The sequence below is a fragment of the Armigeres subalbatus genome, chromosome 3 (assembly GCF_024139115.2).
Source record: "Armigeres subalbatus isolate Guangzhou_Male chromosome 3, GZ_Asu_2, whole genome shotgun sequence".
Taxonomy (NCBI): domain Eukaryota; kingdom Metazoa; phylum Arthropoda; class Insecta; order Diptera; family Culicidae; genus Armigeres; species Armigeres subalbatus.
The window spans coordinates 205452771-205477982 of NC_085141.1; the positions used below are offsets into that span (position 1 = coordinate 205452771).

Sequence of the window (25212 nt, forward strand, 5' to 3'; positions counted from 1 at the left end):
TTCACTCCTCACTTCTCATTCGACCCAATAACCATTCGGCCTAACAGCCATTCAACCTGATGACCCAACATCAGTCCCATCTTCTTGGAAAAACATGTTTCCGAAAATGTTTCAAGAACTTTGATGCCAGGGTGCCTTCTAAATGAGTTTGTTGCCACTAAAGGCCTTTCGGGAACTTCTTCTAGCCTAGGGCTGAAAGTCTCCTTAATAAAGACAAAAAAAAAAACTTCTTCTAGCATGACTGTTCTGGTTGATATCCATCCTATGGTTTCAACTTTATGAATAACATGTTTCAGGAAAAATTGCAAGAGTTTTGATACCCATATTGCCAGGGTTTATTCTAAATGAGTTTTTGGCCCCTACTGGCCTTCCGGGAACTTGTTCCAGAATGACCGTTCCGGTTAATATCCATCCTATGGTCTCAACTACATGGAAACGTGTTTCCAGAACAATTCCAAGAATTTTGATACCCATATTGCCAGGGATTCTCCCAAATGAATTTATGGTCACTGAAGGCCCTCCGGGAACCTGTTCCAAAATGACCATTCCGGTTGATATCCATCCTATGGTCTCAACTACATGGAAAACATGTTTCCGGAACAATTCCAAGAATATTGATACCCATATTGCCAGGGATTCTACCAAATGAATTAATGATCACTTTAAGCCCTCCCCTCCGGGAACCTGTTCCAGAATGACCGATCCGGGTCATATCCAATCTATGGTTTCAAGTACATGGAAAACATGTTTCCGGAACAATTCCAAAATTTTAATACCCATGTTGCCAGGGCTAATTCTAAATGAGTGTTTGGCCCCTACGGACGCTCGGGGAACCTATTCCAGAATGATCGTTCCGGTTGATATCCATCCTATGGTCTTAACTACATGGAAAATATGTTTCCAGAACAATTCCAAGAATTTTGATACCCATATTGCCAGGGTTTATTCTAAATGAGTTTTTGGCCACTATGGACCCTCCGGGAACCTGTTCCAGAATGATCGTTCCGGTTCATATCCATCCTATGGTCTCAACTACATGGAAATTATGTTTCCGGAACAATTCCAAGAATTTTGATACCCACATTGCTAGAGTTTATTCTAAATGAGTTTTTGGCCACTACGGGCCTTTCGGGCCCTCCGGGAACCTGTTCCAGAATGACCATTCCGGTTCATATCCATCCTATGATCTCAACTACATGGAAAACATGTTTTCGGAACAATTCCAAGAATTTTGATACCCATATTGCTAGGGTTTATTCAAAATGAGTTTTTGGCCACTACGGGCCCTCCGGGAACCTGTTCCAGAATGACCGTTCCGGTTCATATCCATCCTATGGTTTCAACTAGAGTAGAGTGGGGCAAGAGTGCGCGTGGGGTAAGAGTACGTTTTCGATTTTTTTAAGTAATAAAAAAGATAAACTAGCAGCACTGCATCAGTTTGACAGGTATTCTGGCCAACTTTTATCATGTGTAATTATTAACGATTTGAATAAATAACAAGGGAGATATGGAGATAGATAACTTTTGGTCATTTTGCTAAAATAGTTGGATTTCCGCAACTAGTATTTCATTACCATATATACGTTCAACCAGGTGGACATTATACCATTTCGATAACCTATTGTATAGAGTACTTTATGGTACAGAACACCAATCCGATTGGTTTTCAAAGAAGTCAAAACCATTACTTGAATAATTTTTGGGACTGTGGGGTAAAAGTACGCAGGAACCGGTGGGCAAGAGTACGCATATGAATCTTCAAGTTATGATGTCAAACCCGTATCTCCGGCCGAAATAAGACTTCTTCCAAAGCGTAAAGATCCACAACTAAGAAAAAAGGGACAGAATTTGAAATTATCACAAGTTTTAGGATAAGTTGAAGTAATTTGGTGTTAGAAAGGACTTAGCGAACAAAGCACTGAAGCGAAATAATGAAATTGTATTAGGACTTGTTGTACACCTAAACATAGCACGAAAACACAATTTCATCTAAATGATAATTTCATTTAATCAAAAGAAACATTCATAAATTACGCAACGTTTAGCTGGGAGGGGTTGTGAGATGTGTGACTATCCATATAATTTTTAGAGGATTTATACAAATAGTGTAAGATAGGGGGAGGGGTGATGAAATAGCCAAATTTTACGTTACGTGATTGGTGGACTTTCTTTAAGGAAAATGCCTTTATATACGCAACGCGAAACCTGATATATATTTTTACCTCTGTAGTTTTTTGTATATATAAAAAACAATGGTTTTTCGTATGAAAGTGTACATTTTAGGACCCCTCGCCCTTTAAGAGTTACGTAATCTTTGAACATTCCCTAATATATGCTCATTAAACATCAATTGAATGTTATTAACTCTTATTTGTGTTAATATATACTTAAAGCACATGATTGGATAAATGCGTACTCTTACCCCACCGATGCGCACTTTTACCCCACCGGTGGGGTGCGTTTTTCACTTATCTTGCAATAAGGGTTCTACTAAAACGAATCTCAATAATTTCAATATTTTTTCCACTGGGTAACATAAAGGAAGAGTATATGAATCATCGACACTGATTTGATATGCAGAAGCTTGCTTTATAAGGGCCACATGATCGATTGAAAACTAAGTGCGTACTCTTGCCCCACTCTACTCTATATGAATAACATTTTCCCGAAACAATTTCAAGAATTTTGATACCCATATTGCCAGGAATGAATTTGCGGCCACTATAGGGCCCACGGGAACCTATTCCGGGATGTCCGTTCCGAGTCCATATGATCACGTGGTCCTAATACGTTGGGAAGTCATAATCCTCGAATTTTCTGCGAAACTGGTAGCTCAGGGTACAAGAAATCATCATTTGGATTCTATAAGATCAACTTCTACATTTTTGAGACATGGTCTAGCAAATCCGGAACTCCGGTAACCAGGTAATCCGGATCGGTCCTATGTGACATGGAACGGATAGAGGATGAATTTCTTAATCCATAGCAAACGGAATCGTCCAAATCGGTTGAAAACTGACGAAGTCATGGTTATATCAAAACGTGGGTACCCGGGTACCCTGTCGGTATGTTACGGGGTAAAAATATTCAGAAGCCCTTCCCCAAGCCCCCCCTTACTGGATTTTCATTTTCGTACCACCCAAACCTTAATTTTGCCGAGTTTGAAGATGTCACAGAGTTTCAATTTCCTGCGATGTTCAGAACCCCAAAAAAAATTTCACTTGAAAACGAAAAAGGTACCCGGGTACCCTGTCGGTAACAAAAGGGTTAATCACTTCCACAGTTATTAACTTCGAGGTTTCTAAGCCAAGTTACCATTTCTGCATTCGTATACCATGAGGCTAACACGATGATACTTGTATGCCCAGGGAAGTCGAGACAATTTCCAATCCGAAAATTACCTAGATCGGCAGCGGAAATCGAACCCAGCCACCCTCAGCATGGTCTTGCTTTGTAGCCGCGCGTCTTAACGCACGGCTAAAGAGGGCTCCATAAGGAATTCGTTATGTAATTACGGACATAACGAACTCCTTATTGCCATGTGTAGGATATTCAATCGTTATTCTTCTGTATTCGATTTCCATCTTCCACGTTCGACGTTGAAAAAGAGATTCACGCACCTAGTCGCTACTACATCAACCTCTACTCGTTAGACTTTTTTTTTGTATTGTAACAGTAATCGTTCTACCGAATTGTACCTGTGTTATCTATACGTAGATAGTAATGCTAGATATAAGTCAATATTGTATCATTTGGAGTATATGTAAATTCTGTTGATACACCCAAAAAACAAATCTGACAATTATTGTATAAAATCTGGGCATATACAATTCTGTAAGCTTTTTATACAAATATTGTATTAAAATAATACAAATCTGTATTATTTCAATACAATAATTGTATTAAAATCTTCCAAAATTGTATATGCCCAATTATTATACAGTTTCTGTAAGGTTCTTATGCAGAACTGTATTAAAATCTGCCATCTGCTGGTTGGGTGTACAAAAGATGAGGAAGTTTTACGTCCATTCGAAAAAGTACTTATTGATGCACTACTCGAACGGGCTTTTCCCTGCTCCCAATAAAGAAAGATAAAGAAAAGCCGATTATAGGACGGAAAAAAGCCTATCGACCTGAGAGTTATGCTTTAGGCACTATCCATAGGCTTTATCAAAACATTCATAAAACATGTCCTTCAAGTCATTTGATTAATCGTAAGTCGGTGCATAGATGTAGAACTCGCTTGCCATAGCCGCTGTTATAGATGTTGTATTTCAATGCAGTATTGGTCATGGGAGTGCTTAGGACCATCTTTGGCGGTGTGCAAGAAGACGGTGTGTGGCGGCGAAGAATGAACCACCAGCTCGCCCAGCTCAATGGCGAACCCGGTATCCAGGGTACGATGGGCAGGACATGTTGCAAGAATGCCGGACAACAACCCTGCAAATATAGTGTTCGCTTCCGATCCGCCAGGTTCTAGACGGCATGGAGGGCAGCGAGCGAGCTGGGCAGACCAGATGCAAAAGGACTTGGCGAGCGTGGGGCGTATTCGAGGATGGAGAGATGCGGCCTCGAACCGTGTATTGTGGCGTCAAATTGTTGATTCAGTGTTATATGTTTAGATGTAGACTAAATAAATGAAATGAATTGGTCATGGGGGCTCTGAATTCACGTTCTCTGGATTTGGACTCCAACCTTCAACAGAATAGAATTTAGGAAACAATTGTGTGTCTGCGAAGAAATTTCGTCGACAGCTGATCGCTTTTTTTCTATCAAAAGATTTGGGATGATAATACATCGTCCTCATGGCCATTCCTGGTTTATCATTTGTAGTATTTGTTCCATATTGTTAATAATATGTTTCTATCTTCTTCTTAAAAAACACTCCCGTTGGAACATTGCCGCCTTGTAGCGTATGTTTATTCAGTACTTCCACAGTTATTAACTGTGAGGTTTCTAAGCCAAGTTACCTTTAGAAACAAAGCAATTTGCACTTCAAATCTTCGTTTTTGATTGTTATTGATGTGGGTACATATGACTTCAAGGAGCAGTAATCTTATGTTTTTTAGATCACGTCATATTTTGTGGCTGACGTTTTTGGACCCTGTACTAATTCCCCTTAAGAATTCAGTGGTTTAAAAATTCAACCGAAGTATTAATCTTTCCATCTGTTAATCATGAGCTTTTCCATGTTTGGATTTTTACAATTTTCTTATTTATTTCAGAGGTAAAATGACATTAGGATACTCAGATTCCGAGCTCGCAAATATGGGCGGTTATGATTTAGTACATTTTGATGACCTAGCCTACGTGGCAAGTGCACATCAAGAACGTAAGTAATGAAACGTACATCTCATATTCTACCGAGTGAGATAACATTCCGTTTGTCTTCAATTTTCCACACAGTGCTTAAGACTGGTGCATCAGGCATGATAGCATATCGATACCAAAAAAAGAACGGAGAATGGCAGTGGCTGCAAACAAGTTCCAGATTAGTTTATAAGAATTCAAAGCCGGACTTTATCATATGCACTCATAGGCAGCTTATGGAAGAAGAAGGCAGAGACCTCCTCGGCAAACGGACAATGGATTTTAAAGTAAGTTTTCTGATGTGAAATGTGGTAATGTTAGCAAAATTGAAAACAAAAATAATTAACTTTACGCACAGACAATTTTGAAATAGAAGGAGATGCGTTTGAATGCACACACAATTTCGAGATAGCAAATTTTGAATTAGTGGATCTTGGATTGTCATCGCCTTATTTGCAAATATTGAGTCAGAACTTCATAAGTGTTCAAAATACAAGTTTGATGATAATTTTAGTAATAATATAGCACTCGAATGAAACAGAAACTGTTGCACTCTATTCTTAGAATATTGTTTAACAATTGTGCAAAAACCTGATAATTTAGACGAAAATTGACTGTGAAAAAAGTTAATAAATCGATTTATTTGAAATACGTTTTCATACTGTTTGTTTATCTCCTCCGAAACACCATTTCAAGTTTAATTTTAACTATCAATCATTTTTAGTAAATTTCAACCTTCTAATGAGCAAACTTTCTGCTTTTTCTAAATGAGACACCAAAGATCTTATGATGTGTGATGATGATGTGATTAACAGCATTTCTGTTCATTTGTATTACATTTCTAAAATATTTTTATAGTATTAAAAACATCGTATGAATTATGTTAGTAGCAGTATGAAAACGAGTTTCAAAAAATCACAAGTACGACAGATATTACTAATGCTTTACGAATTTTGAATGACATTTATTTTCTAATAGGTTAGCTATTTAGATACCGGACTAACATCAACGTACTTTACTGACGCAGATCAACTTATCGTAACACCCAGTGGATCCCCGAATGCTTCTACTACATCACCGGTTTCGTCTACGCAACGTTACAATCGTCGCTACAAAACTCAACTTCGAGACTTTTTGTCCACGTGCCGATCTAAACGAAAGCTGCAACAATCTCCGGGAGGGCAGGTAATGGTTTCAATAATTGCATAATTCCAGTTGGCATTAGCCACGATATCAAAAGCATCCACTCATTCAACGTATTGTATAGAATAGTAAGTAGGTAGATGACCTTAAACTCAATGATTTTGTCTCTTTCTGCAACGACTTCATCGTCTTCCTCGTGACAGACGCAAGTGCTCTATCTACTAACTTCTGGTTTTGCACATGCTTTGAGATAAATGTGGCATCTATTATTCTGGTGGGAATGTTAGTATTGCTCTTATTAACTTTGTTTACCTTTAAATTTCTAAATTGGCTAATACGGTTTCCTTATCTTTATGGATGAAGAGATGAAAGTGTATGACACGAATTCATAACTTTTTACGTACCTCGAATTACTCCAAAACTACTAAATCCTTCACTAGTCATATAGTAAAGTATAATCACCCATCGAAACTTTTTTCTTCTTGAAATATCAGACATTTCTTCCTGCAGAACTTTCGTTCCAAATTCTCATATTGCATATTACAATTTCATAAATCATTTACTTTGGCACAAGGCTGACTCCTTTGGTTGGCAGTATGTTCAATTTATTTCTTTCGTAGGATACTGAATTAAATTACGATAATTTTGTCCTTCCAGGTAACCTCTCCGGTGCAGATGGTTGAGTATGTGAACGATCCTGCTGTAGCTGTTGCAGCAGCTTATTCAAATCTGAATCCTATGTACACAACATCACCATATGTTTCGACCGAGAGTATGTACATGACTCCGCCGGCTCATTCGTCAAACTTCTATTCCGTATCAGACAACATATTCCACCAATACCGGCTCCAAGGCGTCAGTGGATACTTCCCTGAGTATGCATCAACACCAGCTCCTTATATTACAAACAATGGATTTGTTCCTTATGAAGGTTATGGCATAGCAAAAGACGAGCGATGGCACGACGCTGAAAAATGCATGCCAGAAAACGATAATATCAATCGTGATATGGACAATGATTACGAAAGTCATAACATCCACAAGAAACACAAGCAATCTCCTTCCCTCGAAGATGTATCATCTTCAGCGAAAGCAGTTCCATCGTCGGTTAACCTAACTAACACGTTGATCCCAAACTCTGGTCAAGATAGGCAGAATTCCTCAAACAATGTGATCAACAGTAATGTAATCAAGAATCCTAACACAACCAAAAGTCGCGATACGAACGACATGCCACACTCCGACATGAAAGAAGAGGCATTGTCGCCGCAGCATTTTGAACCACGACGGCAAACCGTTCTTATGTGGGGTACGTCACAAGCATCCAAAAACAAATACAATTGTCCAACCTACAACAACGATCACAATTGTTCCAATATTACTACTCCAACTACCCCTAGTTGTACCACGAATTGTTCGTCTTCACAATCTCCTGCTTCCAATGATCGAATTGTTGTTAATTCAAATGACGAAACCAATTTAAATCTCGAAAGGAATGAAACAGGAAAGGTAATCGTTGAGGGTGGATATTATTTAATTACAATGCACGATTGAAAACAGCATCAGCGCCACCTAAATTACAGCGGAGTGTTTAAGTAGCAATATGTACGTGCACAACCTAAGTAGCATTCCCTAAGCCAATTAAACAATTCAAAAGTGAATTATATTAGCTGCAACTCTACCATGCATAGACAGCACCTTTTTTGCGATTAGTAGAGTAAGGTGAGGCATAGCAAAATGTATACAGGTCTAAAACTTTGAAAGAGATTAATTATTTATTTAATGAAATTATGTCATTAGCAAACATATTTGCTACATTAACAAAATAATCCACCCTCTAATTCCGTGGTTTTCGGCTTTCCCAATGCAAACAAAATAAACATCGCTTGCCAACAAGAATATAATAAAGCAAGGTTTGCCTCATCTTGAAAGTGAATTTATCAGTGAGAAAACCAGTACTCGAATTTGCTAAAGGGTGTCCACAGTTAAATTGTATCACTGTCAAAGGTCGATAACATTTCGCATTATGGGGTAGTTTGATCGAAATGTTGGGTAAGATGGTTTCAGCGTTTGTTATTTACACTGCGTAAGTTCTATATTGAAAATGATTTAGGGGCAAGCCAGAGTTAACGCGACGTGCGATGCGACGCGACGGTGCAGTTCGACAGCTTGTTGATAATTCTTTTACGTGAGTCGCGTCGCGTCGCATCGCTCGTCGCGCTTACTCTGGCTTGTACATTACAGTCAAAGGATACACCACATGGGCAAAACATGTTTTGCACAATCACCTCAAGAATCCACATCTTATGGAAAAATGTATATTCTTCAGGCATCCAACGGTTCACACTGCATCACTTTTTGCTTTTTGAAACAGTTCTCGCTTAACTTTTCAAAAGGACATAAGTAACATAACAAAGTCTATGCTGTACATGAAATGACTACCAGTATTCCCAGAATGTACATCTATTATAGCCTTTTTTTTTTTTTTTTTTTTTCTTCCTAAACAATGGAGGGGGAATCTGCTCAACAGACATTCTGGGTTGACCAGGAAGTGCTGGGTTAGGGGCCACCTCCAATGAGGGAGGCAGGGCTGCATCCCCGACCAGCTAAACCGTTTCCATTGCCGCCAAGCCCATCGTCCCTTCGGTACAACCAGAAAGTAATGCTTCAAAGGGGGGCCAGTGCATGACGCACCCTCGAGGTTAGCTGCGTGTCCTTGCAGCATCGAACATCGTGACTCGCTTTTTTAGAAGAACACCATGGTATCGTGCCAGCGCATTGCCGGCTTTCCAGGTGGCCTTACCACGCCCTATGTCCTCGGAAGGTGGGCAGGGGCGACTTCGCGCCTGCTTCCCTCTGCACGACTGGTATCAAGAATGATGATGCCGCGTGCACCCCAAATTGACCTTTCTGCGATAGGGCCTATTCGCCAGCACACAGAGGGACTTGCCGACGCGAGGCCTACGCCTGCCCCAGCCTTGACGAGGACCCCTTTCCGTCCTCGGGCTCGGAACCCGCCCGGTTGACCGACGCCGCGAAAGCGACGATACCATGTTGTTCTTCGCGCGGCCACTTGTTCGATAAAAGGATCGAGTTCGACCACAGAGCATGACCACCGGTATGACCCATGAAGCCGACTCCGATCCCTTGGACCACCTCTTATTTGCGCCTGAACTAGCCATCCTTGAGTCCACGCGCCACCTTCTGTATAGCTCCGAGACGATTTGGGCGATAGCCGATAAAACGGCGTTCCAGCCAACTTCGTCTTTACACATCCTCCGAACTAGGTTGTCCGGGGTAGTGTCCAGACCACATGTGGCAAGCATGTGGTCACGCATTGCGCGAAAACGTGAGCACACGAACAACACGTGTTCCGCCGTTTCCTCTAAACCTGCGCACACCAAGCACTCGGGCGAAGCCGAGCAAGCCAGCTGCTTTACTTGCACTTTGATTTTGCAGCACGCTTAAACGCCGGGCACATCGAACCCCCATGGGGTGCTTGCTGTTCACAGCTTTGCTGGAACAAATCAAACAATTGGGAGGGTTCGTGCAGCATTGTGCCTTATGTACATCTATTATAGCCTGCTGAGTTGTTATGCCCATAGAGCTATTGATTCAGTCAAATATTGTCTGTTTCTGCTGTGTAGAAACATAGTATTAAAATCTGTATGGATTATTTGCACACGTCAAAGCCAAAACAGAATGTTCAGTGGCACCAAAAAAGCATTCTAGGAGGACATTAACCGCTAAAAGCTCGATCTTAATCGATTATCCAAATGACTAATTTCTGGGCAGAGATTAAGGTAGCTCCAGTACAATACCGCACTGGACAGCCATAGCTAAATATAGAGATGTAATGACATCGAGGCAAGCCGAATGCAAGCCATTGATGTGAAAGAGGAATTTAGTTACTTAGGCGATCTGTGCCTTCATCCTAGGCGATGGCTAGCTATCACTAGGTTGCCACGTTAGATTTTGGTCTACTTCTTTCCTGGCCATCATGATGGCATATTTGTAACAATTGTATTTTTTTTTGCGATTTTGAGTTGGGCTCATGAACCAGGGAATCAATATTCGAGCAATGCCTAACAATATACTCTTTGTCATCAACAGAGTTTGTTACTGACAAACGCACCTAGCGACAAACCTTTATCAGAAACCGAACACAATATGACAAGAATCATTTGCCTTGCATGCTCTGATATTTCCAAAAATACGATGCTAATTTTGTTATCATTGTTCGATTCTCGAATATTTCCATAAAAGCAGAAACTATGATAGCATAAAACCAAAATTTGGTCTAGAAATAATGCAAAATAACGGGATGAAAAGTTAGCAACAAGATTGTCTTCTTTTTTGTTGCTGACAAAAAATTTCGGATCTTTGTCATTATTATCTCCGACAAAAACAAAGCTTTGTCGTTGGTTCTCTTTTGTCGCTTGTTTCGCATGCGCATTCCAAAAAAAATGTTTCCCTGCTCATGAATCATCTCAAAATGATGAGTTTTTTCATCAGACTTAATGATATCAAAATTTTAGCGGTCTTGGTAGTCATATGGCTACTGCTTCTGCCTCATACGCAGGAGGTCGTGGGTTCAATCCCAGGTCCGTTCCATTCTCCTACTTTGTATCTTTCTATATATTTCTCATGTTCTAGCAATCGCTAGAACTGGAAATGGACTTCCAAATCGTTTCCATTACTATTCCTATACCTTCAACTTAAGTATTCTAACAGTAATCTGCTAGAATTGGAAATGAACTATAGAGCTCGTTTCTTACATCCAATTAGAAATTCCATCAGTTGCTTTCTCCTATCTATCACATTGGCAGCTCGTTAACCAAGACGGACCTCTGCCTCTCGAACCTAACCCAAAAATTCCAACAAATTCCGCATGAACTCGTGGCAAGTGCAGAGGTATATTCGGCTTGTAGTGGGCGATTGCATCATCATTTCCCCCCCTTCCCTACATTGACTTGCATTCTGACGTGGCAGGCGCCAGTATGACCTAACAAATGAGATCACCAGTACTTGTACATTGAAGATGTGTGCTAGTCCCAAGCAAACATCTGTTGGTTCCCTGTGCAAGAACAGCTGATCTGATCATAATGGAGTAGCAACTACGAGCAGTCAATCAAGCTCAAGCTCAAGCTCAAGCTCAGACTTAATGATATCAAAATTTTGTTTTGTAACATTGAGCATAGTTAAAAAGGGCAAATATGCGGTTACAGACAGTGTAGGCACTTGCCGTTGAGTGTTATTCACTGATACACACCATGGTTCCACTGCCATTCAACCAGTTTCAAATATGCTACAAGCTCTTTGCGCTTCTTACAATTGAAGGTGCTCACAGTATATGCTTCGGGTAATGCAAAAATCCCAGAAATGAGGTCTTAGTCATCCGAGAAATCTCTGGAGTAAAGCCTAAAGATCTTCTCGCGTAACCAAAGGCCTGTTATGCAAATTCAAATACGGTACATGCACTTTATGGTACTTAGCATAGAATGCGTTCACAGTATATGTTTCGAGTCATCCCAAAAATCTCTGGAGTAAGGCCTTAAGGTCTACACTCGTAACCATGGGTCTATGGACTTGTCTCAAAAGTGGTACTTGTTCTTTGGGCATCTTGAAATCAAATGTGATCACTACATATGTTCTGCGCTATCGAAGAAATCTCTCGGATAAGTCCTCTGGCGCCTTCATTGCATATGTTCATGGTCATCCAAGAAAACCCTGGAAAAGGCCTTCAGGTCTACACGCGTAACCAGAGATCTAGATAGATTGATGGATAGATTGTTTCAAAACTGGTACATGCCCTTTGTGGTACATAGAATAGAACGCCTTTATTGCATATGTTCTGGGTCATCCAAGAAAACCCTGGAAAAGGTCTTAAGATCTACACGCGTAACCAAAGATCTTTCGGATTTTTTCAAAAATGTTAACTGCCCTTTGTGGTACATAGAATAGATTGCGTCCATTGCAAAGGTTCATGGTCATCCAAGAAAACCCTGGAATAGGCCTTTAAATCTGCATGGGTACCCAGAGATCTTTTGGCTTGTTTCAAAAGTGATACATGCCCTTTGTGGTACATAGAATAGAATACGTCCATTGCATATGTTTATGGTCTTGCAGAAAATGCTAGAATAGGCCCCAGGACCTTCACACGTAACCAGATACCTTTCGGATTGTTTCAAAAGTGGCATATGCCCTTTGTGGTACATAGAATATACCGCTTCTATTGCATATGTTCATGGGTATCCAAGAGAACACTTGAACAATCCTCAAGAACTTCACGCGTAACCAGAGTTCTTTCGGCCTATTTGAATAGTTATACATGTCTTTTATGGTACGTAGAATAGAATGCACCCATTTCGAATGTTCATGGTCATCCAAGAAAACCCTGAAGTAAGGCATTAGGATCTACACCAGAGATATATCAGCCTGTTCTAAATTTGGTATATGCCTTTGGGGTCCATGAATAAAATGCGTTCATGGCATATGCTAATGGTCATCCTAGAAATTTATGGAATAAGACTTCTAGGCTTACACAAATATCTAGAGGGTCTTTAAGGTCACTCCTTACGGAATCCAAGTTTCAAAGTGCTCGCGTTTCCGGGGGGACACCACTCGTTACGGAAGCAACGCACAACTGTAATTTTTATTATTTCACGCATGCTGCGACGCATCAAAGCTAAATCAACAAAAATGACAGTTGGCGGCGTATCGATTGGTGTGCCCCCGAAAACGCGAGCTCCGTGAGGAGTGTCCTTAATCTAATTTTAATATGGTACATGATCTTTGTGATATTAGCCCGTTTTTTTCCTCACGTTCTCGGCGTGAAGTTGTATCCTTCCAATTTATTTACTTTTTGCATTTCCAAATAATAGAAAACTTCATATTAGAGATATGAATGAAGTTTGTATACTACCTGGAACCAACAACAACAAGACAACAATAACTACTTGGAATGCTAATATATGAAGATGAGGTTTCACATCTTGTTTATTCTTCAATAACTGTCCAGAGCTAATGACAACAACTTGAACTTCTTGAAATACAAACATATACCAATAGCCTTCCGTTCGTGGGTTGATCTGCAGATCATTCCTATATGGAGTTCATAGACTACCTAGTACCATGGCAAAAACAAAAACTACAGCAGACTTTCGATAACTGCAAGTCATTTAACTGCAATGCTTTTTAACTGCAATTCGATAGTTGCAACAGTTTTACAGTTATCGGACCGCTAAACTTCAAACCGATGTCAGACTGACAGCTGCATTGCGCTGCACATTTAGATGCACTTTTATTGCATGTGACGTCGATTGACAACCATTTGACGTCTAGAGTGCGTTGCAGTTATCGAACGGCATTCGGTAACTGAAAACTAAACATTTTGCAGTTATCGACCGGCTACTGTACTAGGAATGCGTACATTCACTCAGATGAGGTTGACCAGATTTTGTCTACCCCTGATTTTGCCTAACCCGATTTTATCACGTTTTCGACCGAATTTGCCGCAAACAATAAAGATTTTCATGAAATAACTTTCACTGTTTGTAGTTTATTATGAATCATTTATGAGTACCTGTTAATAAGTTTGTAAGTCTCTTCGACAAAAAAAATACGGATTCCATTCACGTATTTTGCCTTGCCTTCATTACGGAACCCACAAGAATGAAAATAACTACTTAAAATACAAACATATACCAAAAAGGTTGTTTATTATTTTACCAACTTGTTTATTTTTTTAAATTACTGCCTCCATTAAGGAGGTTGATCCATCGACCTTGTCTCCATTTCATAGACTACCTGGAGCTCAAGACAACAACAAGAACTACTTGGAATACAAACATATACCAAGATGGGGTAACAAAACTTGTTAATTCTTCGATAACTGCCTCCATTACGGAGATTGATCTACAGAACTTCGGTGGGGTTTGATCCCACGAAACCAGTACGCTAGACAGGTGTTTTCCCTACTAAGCTACGAAGGACCTCCGTCGTCCTCCGCAGCTTAGAGGGTACTGATGAAACAAAATTCACAGCACCGGGCATGTAGCCGAACTCTCGCAATACATTCTCAGAACTAACTCTCTCATATATGATATGAAAATGCTAATATCATCTTCCAAACTTGGACGTACATGTTCATGACAGAATTGGAGGCGAAAGTATAGTACGTCCAAGTTTGGAAGATGATATTAGCATTTCCATATCATTGTAAATCGTTTAACTTCACGTAGAAGTAACACACACGAAATCATTAATTTAGTCTCTCATATATGTTTTTGTACATTGCCAACCAAGTAGGATGAGTAATTAGTATTATCTGGCTCCTACACACTTGCTTCATCACCAACGGCACTCGATGAAGTAGGGTTGTGTGAGATTGTTCCAGTTGGTCGTCAGATCCAAACCCGACCACATAAGCGAAGAGAGATCGCCTTTCGAGTTCAGTACATTTAAAGTTAATTGCCTATGTTCCGGGTATTGAGCCACCCAGAGTGGAAATTAATTACTATGTCTGAAACTCGATTATGCATATGCGCAACATGTGATAGATTAAGTTCGGAAAAGGTATTGGAGGAAAACCGCTACCTTCCGTCCCTCCCAGTTGTTTTTCAAAAACTGCATCCGTTACGGAAGTTGATCCACCGACCTTGACTCTATGGAGTTCGAAGACTACCAGGAGCCCACGACAACAACAAGAACTACTTGGAATACAAACATATACCAAGAAGGGGTCACACAACTTGTTTATTCTTCAAACGCTGCCTCCGTTACCGAGGTCGATCCCCAGACCTTGACTCTATGGAGTTCGTAGACTACCTGGAGTCCACGACAACAACAAGAACTACTTGAAATACAAACGTATACCAAGAAGGGGTCACACAACTTGTTTATTCTTTGATAACTACCTCCATTACGGAGATTGATCCGAAGATCTTGACTGTATGGAGTTTGTAGACTACCTGGAACTCACGAGAACAACAAGAACTACATGAAATACAAACATATACCAAGAGGGGTCACGCAACTTGTTTATTCTTCGATAAATGCCTTCATTACGGAGATTGTTCCGAAGACCGTGACTGTATGGAGTTCGTAGACTACCTGGAACTCACGACAACAACAAGAACTACATGAAAAACAAACATATGCCAAGAAGGGGTCACAAAACATGTTTATTCTTCAATAACTGCCTCCATTACGGAGGTTGATCCATCGACCTTGAATCTATGAAGTTCGTAGACTACCTAGAGCCCACGACAACACCCAGAACTACTTGGAATACAAACATATGCCAAAAAGGGGTCACACAACTTGTTTATTCTTCGATAACTACCTCCATTACGGAGATTGATCCGAAGATCTTGACTGTATGGAGTTTGTAGACTACCTGGAACTCACGAGAACAACAAGAACTACATGAAATACAAACATATACCAAGAGGGGTCACGCAACTTGTTTATTCTTCGATAAATGCCTTCATTACGGAGATTGTTCCGAAGACCGTGACTGTATGGAGTTCGTAGACTACCTGGAACTCACGACAACAACAAGAACTACATGAAAAACAAACATATGCCAAGAAGGGGTCACAAAACATGTTTATTCTTCAATAACTGCCTCCATTACGGAGGTTGATCCACCGACCTTGAATCTATGAAGTTCGTAGACTACCTAGAGCCCACGACAACACCCAGAACTACTTGGAATACAAACATATGCCAAGAAGGGGTCACACAACTTGTTTATTCTTCGATAACTGCCTCCATTACGGAGATTGATTCGAAGACCTTGACTGTGTGGAGTTCGTATATTACCTGGAACTCACGACAACAACAGGAACTACTTGGAATACAAACATATACCAAGAAGGGGTCATGCAACTAATTTTTGTCTCTGATAACTGCCTCCATCACGGAGATTGATCCGAAGACCTTGACTGTATGGAGTTCGTAGACTACCTGGAACTCACGACAACAACAAAAACTACATGAAAATTAGATATATATCAAGAAGGGGTCACACAACTTGTTTATTCTTCATTAACTGCCTCCATTACGGAGGTTGATCCACCGACCTTGAATCTATGGAGTTCGTAGACTACCTGGAGCCAACGACAACAACAAGAACTACTTGGAATACAAACATATATCAAGAAGGGGTCACACAACTTGTTTATTCTTCAAAAACTGCCTTCGTTACCGAGGTCGATCCCCAGACCTTGACTCTATGGAGTCCGTAGACTACCTGGAGTCCACGACAACAACTAGAACTACTTGAAATACACACATATACCAAGAAGGGGTCACGCAACTTGTTTATTCTTCGATAACTGCCTCCATTACGGAAATTGATCCGAAGACCTTGATTGTATGGAGTTCGTAGACTACCTGGAATCAATGACAGCAACAAGAACTACTTGGAATGCAAACATGTTTTAAGAATCGGTCATTGGATGACCCGGAACATATACTGTGAAAGCATTATATGCTAAGCACCATAAAGAGCATGTACCGTTTTTGATTTTACACGATAGACCTTTGGTTACGTTAGCAGACCATAAGATCTTATTCCAGGGATTGTTTGGATGACTTAGACCTTACTCCAGGGGTTTTTGGAGACCCAGAATATATACTGTGAACACCGACTATTCTAAGAAGCGCAATGAGCATGTAATATATTTGAAACTCGTTGATAGTCCTTCGGTTACGTGTGTAGACTCTTAAGCCTTACTTCAAAGATTTGTTGTATAACCATGGACAAAAGCTGTAAACCTTGTCAATGGGCAAAAAGTATATGAGTTTCTGTTAAAACTGTCAAAATTATCTAAATCGGTTGAAAATTGTTAAAGTTATGAAAATATCAATTTATGGGAACACGGGTACCCTGTCGGCCATCCACGTGGTAAAAAAAAAAATCAAATGCCCCTCCCCACGTCCCTCCTCACGGTATCAACGTGATTTTCTCACAGATGCTACATTTTATGGAGTTCTCAGATGTCACTGAGTTTCAGCTTTCAGCTATAAAAATTCAATGAAATATCACCACTTGAATTTGAAAAAGGAACACGGGTACCCCGTCGGCCGCATAAGGGTTAAACAATCGAAGGAACATCTGAAACAGCTGAGCGATGCGGAGCGCGTCCAAGCCCTCATAGAGCTGAATATTAGCAAGAGGAATTCTTTTGTCTTGGACGCGTTCGCACACGCACTCGCGTGAAAATGTCATCGGCATAAGAGTGTTATCAGCAATAATTGATTAGCTATCCACTTAATTAAACAGTTATTATGTTTGTGAATTATTTTATCTATCAAGCAAATTAGTTCTAGTTCTAGAACCCTTCCCCATGCATTAGTTCACCTGATAGACCAGAAAATATTTCCCCGAGGAGTAAATTAATTCCATCATGGGAATGGTGATTCATAAAATTGAATTTTCGGCAAGATACTTTACTGTTTAATTAAGTTTACATTAAGTTTAGTTCCATTCTATCCACTTGTCGGTAACATTATTTTTTTCTTGAGAAACAAATTAGCACTAAAATGAGGAAAATGTTTGGTCGAAAATTTCCTCTGAGACGTCTTACTGGGATTTCCGAAGAAGTTTATCCTGGAACAGCAGTTCTCCCAAGGGTTCTTCCTGGGATACCTTGGTAGTTCGGTCCAAAATTCCATACATGATTTAACTTGATATTCTATCTAGACCTGTGTTATGAACGTAAATCCCTCTGATTCAGTTGCAACAGCGTCTTCTTGGACGACATGCTCCGTGTACGGCTGGCAAACTGCTTCGAATGGAATTATGCTACGGTATCATCAAAGGCCTGGTGCAGAGGTTTCTACTATATTCAGAGTCCCGCCAGTAAACCTTCCCAAAAAAAAAGAATTCTTTGGAAAATCTTCGAGAATACCTTTAGAAACTCCTTTGAAAAATCTATTCGGGATTCCTTTGGCTGTTCTTTCAAGAAGTTCTTCAGCAAAAACTCTTCACAAATCACTATTTATTGAAGAAACCATACGAAAAATCGTCCGGAAATTCGTTTTGAAATTCTTCCGGGAATTCTTTTTGGTTTTTATTCTAGAAATTCCTCCAGAAATCATTTAGAAAATTGCTAATCATTCTTATAGACACTCTCTTAGTGATTTCTTTGAAAAATTCCTTGAAAAACTGATCTCGAAATTCCTTCGGAAGTTCCTCCAGGAATCGCTTTGAAATTTTTTTTAACATATTCATAAAGAATTTCAGAGGGAATACTCAAAAGAATTTACAAAGTAACCCTTAATTGATTTCCCGAATAAATTCCTAGATATCCCCTTGTCATAAGACGAGTTTATACAATCCCATTGAATTCCACCATTTAAATGTATCTTGACAGATACGTATTTCGACCTCAACAGTAAGGCCGTCTTCAGTGTCTCGTACTTGACTCGACTCCTAGATATAACCAAGAATAGGTTCGGAAATTCTCCAGGAATTCTTTTGGAGAAGGCAAAAAGTTTTTTGCGGAATAACGATCCATTAACGTTCACTACATTTTCAATAGATTTGATTGGTATATTTATTCAAATATTTTTATGGATCTTTTCATCTTTTGAAAGAATTTCACTCATGATCACCGGGTATTGAAATTTGCTTGATTATGTCAGGAATTCCCTGATAATTCCAGGTTTTCCAGGTTTTTCCAGGTAGTAAGACACCCTGCCTTGATACTCACGCCCCAGACATTCCTCCAAGAACTCTCCCAGAAAATTGTTTTTTTTCTTCGGGAATTCTCTTGGAAATTCCTTGCAAAATTCGTCTGCAAATTCATCTGGGAACAAAAATTAAATTTCATTAAAACCAGTGCTGGAAATACTCGCTTCACGAGTAAGAAAAGAGTGTAATTCGCGTGAACCTACTGCACTGCCTGAATTTTTTCAAACGCTTGCTTTGTTCGCGAGTACGGGCAGAGCAAAGACAAAAAGCAGGACAGTATTTTTTCGCGAGGAAAAAATCAAGATCACGAGTATTTGTGGTTACTTCGAATAAAATGGATAAATTTTACTTAACATAAACGCAAAAACAAATGTGTTCTTGCTCGAACATCCGTGAGAATCATGTTTCGAGGTTGGTTTATGACATTTGGCAAATTAACCCAAATGACTCGCGAAGCTCTACGAACATTTTTCGGGGTTCGCTTTTCTGTTTTCTCTGCGAGTAATAGGTAGGCAAGAAAAGGCAAAACAAGTTTTCCCGAGTATTTTGCATGGCCTAATTCTTGTTTTCTGAACAAGGTTCACAGATTTCCACCACTGGTCAAAACTCTTTCGGAATTACCTACAAAAATTCCCCTTGAAATTCCTCTGAAAATTATTTAAGAGATTCTCCCGGATGATCCTGCAGCCATTCTCAAAATTTCTACGGTACTTCGCTTAAAATTTCTATAAAAAATCATCCGAGTATTTTCCGAGATTTTTTTCCATGAATTCGCAGCAATATCTTAAAACAACAACCCCGAAAATTCTTCGAGAATTCTCACACTTTTTATTCCAGAAATTCCTCCATGTATTCTCCCAAAAAATCCGTTAATAATTTCCCCGGAAATTACTTCAAGAACTTCTTCAGAAATCTCTTTTAAAGTTCCCCCGAAAAGTTATTCAAGAATTATCCGGGATTTCGTATCGGATTTCCCACAGAATTTTCTCAAATTATTCTGCAGAAAATTCCTTCAAGAACTGCTCTGGGAAGTTCCTTTTTCAGGAAGAATAGGAGTATCCGAAAAGATTTTCTGAAGAATTTCCTAAAGTAATTTTTGAAAAAATCGCGATGGATTTCTTGGTTTGAGTTTAAGTTTATAAAAATCTTGATGGATTTACCTATGGATTTCCTGGAGATACTCTTGAAAAAAAAATCCTAGAAGAATATCTGGAATAAATCTTATATATAAAAATTAAATGGTCTGTGTTCGTATCCGCATAACTCGAAAACGGCTGGATGTTTTTTTTTCATTTCTTCAGCAGAAATATTTGTTATAGTTTCCGACTGGTTTATATGATATTTTCTAATGCGAAAATTACGAGTGAAGTTGAGCAAATCGTGAAAAACTAAAATAGAAATTCGTATGGGAATTTTGCATGGGTATTTACGCCTACTATGCAGGACAACGTCTGCTGGGTCGACTAGTCTAGGATAAATATGAAAATAAGAAGTTTTTTTAATGAATTTCCTAAGGAATTTTCAGAGGAAAATATTTTTGAATGTCAAAATAAATTTCAAATAAAGTTTAAAAATAATTTCAAACTAAAATACGGAAAAACTCTAGTAGGATTCAGGGGGTGTTCTTGGAGTAATTCCTTAGTTTCCTGAAGAACAAACCCACATTTTCAGAAAAAAAGTATCTTTATGTTTGGCCGAGAATGTGTTGAAAAGTGGCTATGTTGCCAAAAATTATCCCACGTCGCACTTTTTGGCCAGAGATCCACGCTAGTTCAACTAGTTCAGTAGATCAACATCCAATGATTTAGATTTAAATACTTTATCGACAGACACCACCTCAATTCATCAAGCTGATGTGTTCGCCGTCACATCAAGCTGATGTGACGCTCAGTGTTCTCAGAATATACATCTGTTACAGCCTTTCAGTCCATTATTGTCTGTTTTTGCTTTGTAGAAGCAAACTATCAAAATCTGTACGGATAATTTGCAGACACCCTGTATGTACGAGAAAATTAAAATAAATTAGAAAATTAGAAATCAGTTTATTTCTTATCTTTATACTCATCTTAGTGTAATGTATTTATGTATAAAATTACGAATCATAATGAAGATTCCTCCTAATCAACGCGATGCGTTTGTTGCTATAGCTAACAGTTTGTCGCTTTGGTGAGGAAGCGTCAATGGAGCCAATAGAATCACAACGACAGTGACAGTTAGGGACAAGCTTAAAGCTTTTCATTTACATAAAATCTATAGATGGAATCCATAAAATACGTCACGTAAAAATGTTGTGATCCACCTCCAATCGTCACTTTTTGTAGTTACATGCATAATTATGCATGATGTGTAACATATTTTTATAACGTTACGAATATCACGTAATTTATTGATGTTCCGAAGCATTAACATACAATATTTCTTAAAAACAATAGCCTCACATTTGCAAGGACGATTATTTTGCGCAATGCTACATGTAGGCACCATTTCAAGAAAAATCTTAGTCATGCTGGTCCGTTGTGTACTATATCAAATTTAAATTTGCTTAGAATACAGAGCCTTCTATCGAAATTTTGGCTTCCGAGCGGTTTTATAAACATTACACCACTCCCAAATAAAAAGAAAGGCAAAACAATTTTTTTTTGTTCGGTATTTTTTTGCTTCGATAGTACGTACGCTTCGATAGTACGTACACTAAAATTACGGAGGTGTACGTACTATCGAGGTATGCCTGTACTTTACATTCCGATGTCGATCATGGAGATACAGAAGTCTCAGTCTCTTGTATAAATGTGTGTCTAATTCATTTTCCACTCCTCCTCATTAATTAACACTCAAACATGCGTGATGTTGTATTTTGTACAATAATAACGAAAAAATCTCTTACATGGTACACAGCATGACCGATCCTGCATGAGTGTTCCAGGATATAATCATGATGGTCATATGCAAGCACTCGGAGTATTCGAGAGACGGGTGCTTAGGACCACCTTTGGCGGTGTACAAAAAGACGGTGTGTGGTGGCGAAGAATGAACCACGAGCTAGCCCAGCTCTACGGCGAACCTAGTATCCAGAAGGGAGCTAAAGCCGGAAGGGTACGATGGGCAGGGCATGTTGCATGAATTCCGGACAACAACCCTGCAAAGATGGTGTTCGCTTCCGATCCGGCAGGCACGAGACGGCGTGGAGCACAGCGAACGAGGTGGGCAAACCAAGTGCAAAACGGCTTGGCGAGTGTGGGGCGCATTCGAGGATGGAGAGATGCGGCTTCGAACTGTGTATTTTGGCGTCAAATTGTTGATTCAGTGGTTTCTGTTTAGATGTAAACTAAATAAATGAATGAATGTGCTTATGCATATTGCATATTGGTGGTAGAATTTTGCGTAGAAATTAACGGTTGTGGGTTCAAACCAAGATTGGGCCATCGTTCTCACGATCAGTCTGTAGGTCGGCTATCTGAATTGCTCAAAAAGGTGTCTTATATTACATTTTCCTTGTGCCCAGATACATAAATTCCATTATTAAGACATTTTAAGTTTTTGAAAACATGGGCCAACCTGAACCTTATTTGGCCAAGTGTCACCCCCGATGACGGTACTTACATCATAATTTTCCTTTGTATTGTTCTCAATACTATGGCTTTTCAATTTTAACCAATTTTGTAATTTCCACCTTTTGTCCTTTCGACATTTTGTCCCGTCGACCTTTTGTCCATTCGACCATTTGTCCCTTCGACCTTTTGTCCTTCGGCCTTTTGTCATAGATTCGTAAATCCGACTTGAAATGTATACCAGATTATTTTTAAATTATTCCTAGAGAAAATTTCTGGAGGGGCTGGCGTATTTTGTGGAAAAATTCCTGTAGGAAATTCTAAAAGAGTTTTTCCGAGTCAATTCTTGAAAAAAAAACCTGTTTGAATTCATGAAGGATTTAAAAAAACTGAAGAAATTTTTTCGAAACGAATTCGTAAAGTAATTTCTGGAGGAATATTTTAAAGAATTTCCAATGGAATTTTTGAAGGAGTTTCCTGAATGCATTTTTAAGCAATTCCTAAAAGGAATATAGGAAGGAACTCAAAATAGAATCTGCGAAGAAATTCCTAGATTTCTACAGGATTTTCTTCGGAAATTGTTTTAGGAACTCCTTCTAAAATTCCTTTTGGAATTTCTCCTGGATTTCCTTCGAAAATAGCCCCAGGTAGTTGTTCTTTCAGAAAATGCACCAGTAATTTATTCTAAAATTCATCCAAAAAACCCTTTGAAGATTACTCCAGGAATTTCTTTGTCGATTCCCGGATTCTTCACTGAATCGTAGCCTGAAGGAAACTCACCGCCGAAAGATCGTGGTGTCTTCCATACGACATGCGTTGAACCGTTCCCCAATTCCTTGAGGATATGATTATCAGACGCTATATCGATACTATGTTTATCCCGTTTTCATTTTCGGCTGATGCAGATATGGTCGATTTTATTTTCGGAAAACCGATCACGGAAGACTGACGATCATTATCATGCTATTGACTATTGTTACTACCGAACTCTTTGAGCAACTTCTCAACTCTGCATATATCGATCGATTTTCTTTTCGCATTGAAGTCGCCCATACAGATCTTGATACAATTTTTCGGAATTTAATCTCCGATGGCATGGCAGTGTATGTTCCTTTTATCTTGTAGATTAGCAACATCGTTTCGCACAAAATAGTGGATTTGGATATGGTTTCGTATCAGTTTAATTAATTTGGCGATTATTTTCCTCTTTCGAATCTGACAACGATTGCGCAGTATGCCATCAAAAAACCATTCGGTGATTCTCAGGGGTGGTTTTCTAAACCCATGTTTGATCTGCAATTTGTATTCTAGATTCCAGATTTACGAAACAAATCTCTTCACTTTGCCCATCTGGCAGGCCTTAGAATGCTCGCATGGGACAACGTATTAGGGCCCGAGCAGCACATGTTAAGCAAAATGGGTAACAGTAACTTGATTGTGACTGAATCTGGTCACATATTAGTTGCAGCAACCTTGGTGGAATATACGTGCTGCTGAGGGGATAGAAGTGGGTCCCAAATCAAAATTTTGAAATCTGGTCTCCATTGCTTGCGCGTTACCACCTCGAAGAGCTGAGCGTTTGAGAAAAGCGCGCTATAAATGGAATATGATATTGTCGCGCTCTTCTCAAACGCTCAGACCTTCACTGTGGTATCGCGCAAGCAAAGATTGCGAAGCAATGCGCGCTCATAAGTTTTTGCACAGGGTGCGAGTCTGCGCTGGTAAATTTAATAAGCCGCCGAATAGATGAATAGCCGCCGTGTGTAAAGTGAATGGGCGCACGTCGACGCAATTCAACTGATGAGATGATCACGATCTGAGTGTTTATCTTGGGGTGCATAATACGAGTGTATTTCTAAAAAAAATTCAAGCATTTCCATGGTTACGCTAAAGTTTTTGAATTTAGCCTAATTTTTTTTGAAACTTTAAATGTGAAATAAATTCCATGCTATTTCGTTATAATCAATATATAAGTAATCATGCATTTCCAAAATGTATGGAAATCCAGGGAATGACATTCGAAAAAAAAAATAAGATACTTAAGCACCGATAAACAAAACTTTGGAATCGTAAAGTGTATTCATGAGTCATGGAAAAATATTAAATTCAAGAATAACATGGGTTTTCTGTTGTTGCTCACGTTAAGAAGCGGCTAAAAAGCCACTTCAAGATGTTATAAAACAAAATTGCCTAGATTTTGAAATTTATGGTTTTCTGAATAGGTGAGAGATATCTCAAAGAGACTCGAGAAGCAACCGATCTGAATTGTGCTGTAAGAGAAATGTTTTCTGATACGAAGTGGTTTCTGAATCTAAAACAGTTTTTGTTATCCAAAACATATAACATTCTGATTAAACACCAGACAAGCACAAAAGAGTTCTCTAATGATCCTTATGAGGATATATCATATTAACTCTTAAGTTATCTGCTCGGTACGTATTTCGGAAAATCACCAAATTGTCTCCAAATTATATCTTAAGCCGTAAGGTAGGCAATTATTCCATC

The 25212-nt window shown here is 39.3% G+C and overlaps 1 protein-coding gene across 4 annotated transcripts in view; it reads left to right on the plus strand.

The window, feature by feature from the left end:
- The window catches only part of LOC134227309 (aryl hydrocarbon receptor), a 122278-nt gene that overhangs the window by 94976 nt on the left and 2090 nt on the right, over positions 1 to 25212 (plus strand). Inside the window, exons 7-10 of one of the 4 annotated variants that reach the window (XR_009983650.1) lie at positions 5226 to 5332; positions 5407 to 5597; positions 6289 to 6495; positions 7111 to 8175. Coding sequence is in view for 3 of the 4 variants with exons in the window: in XM_062708691.1 (XP_062564675.1) it covers positions 5226 to 5332; positions 5407 to 5597; positions 6289 to 6495; positions 7111 to 7962 (1357 nt within the window). In the remaining variant the exon portion in view is untranslated. The remainder of the gene's footprint in view (positions 1 to 5225; positions 5333 to 5406; positions 5598 to 6288; positions 6496 to 7110; positions 8176 to 25212) is intronic. The other 3 variants (XM_062708691.1, XM_062708692.1, XM_062708693.1) reach the window with 3 other exon arrangements.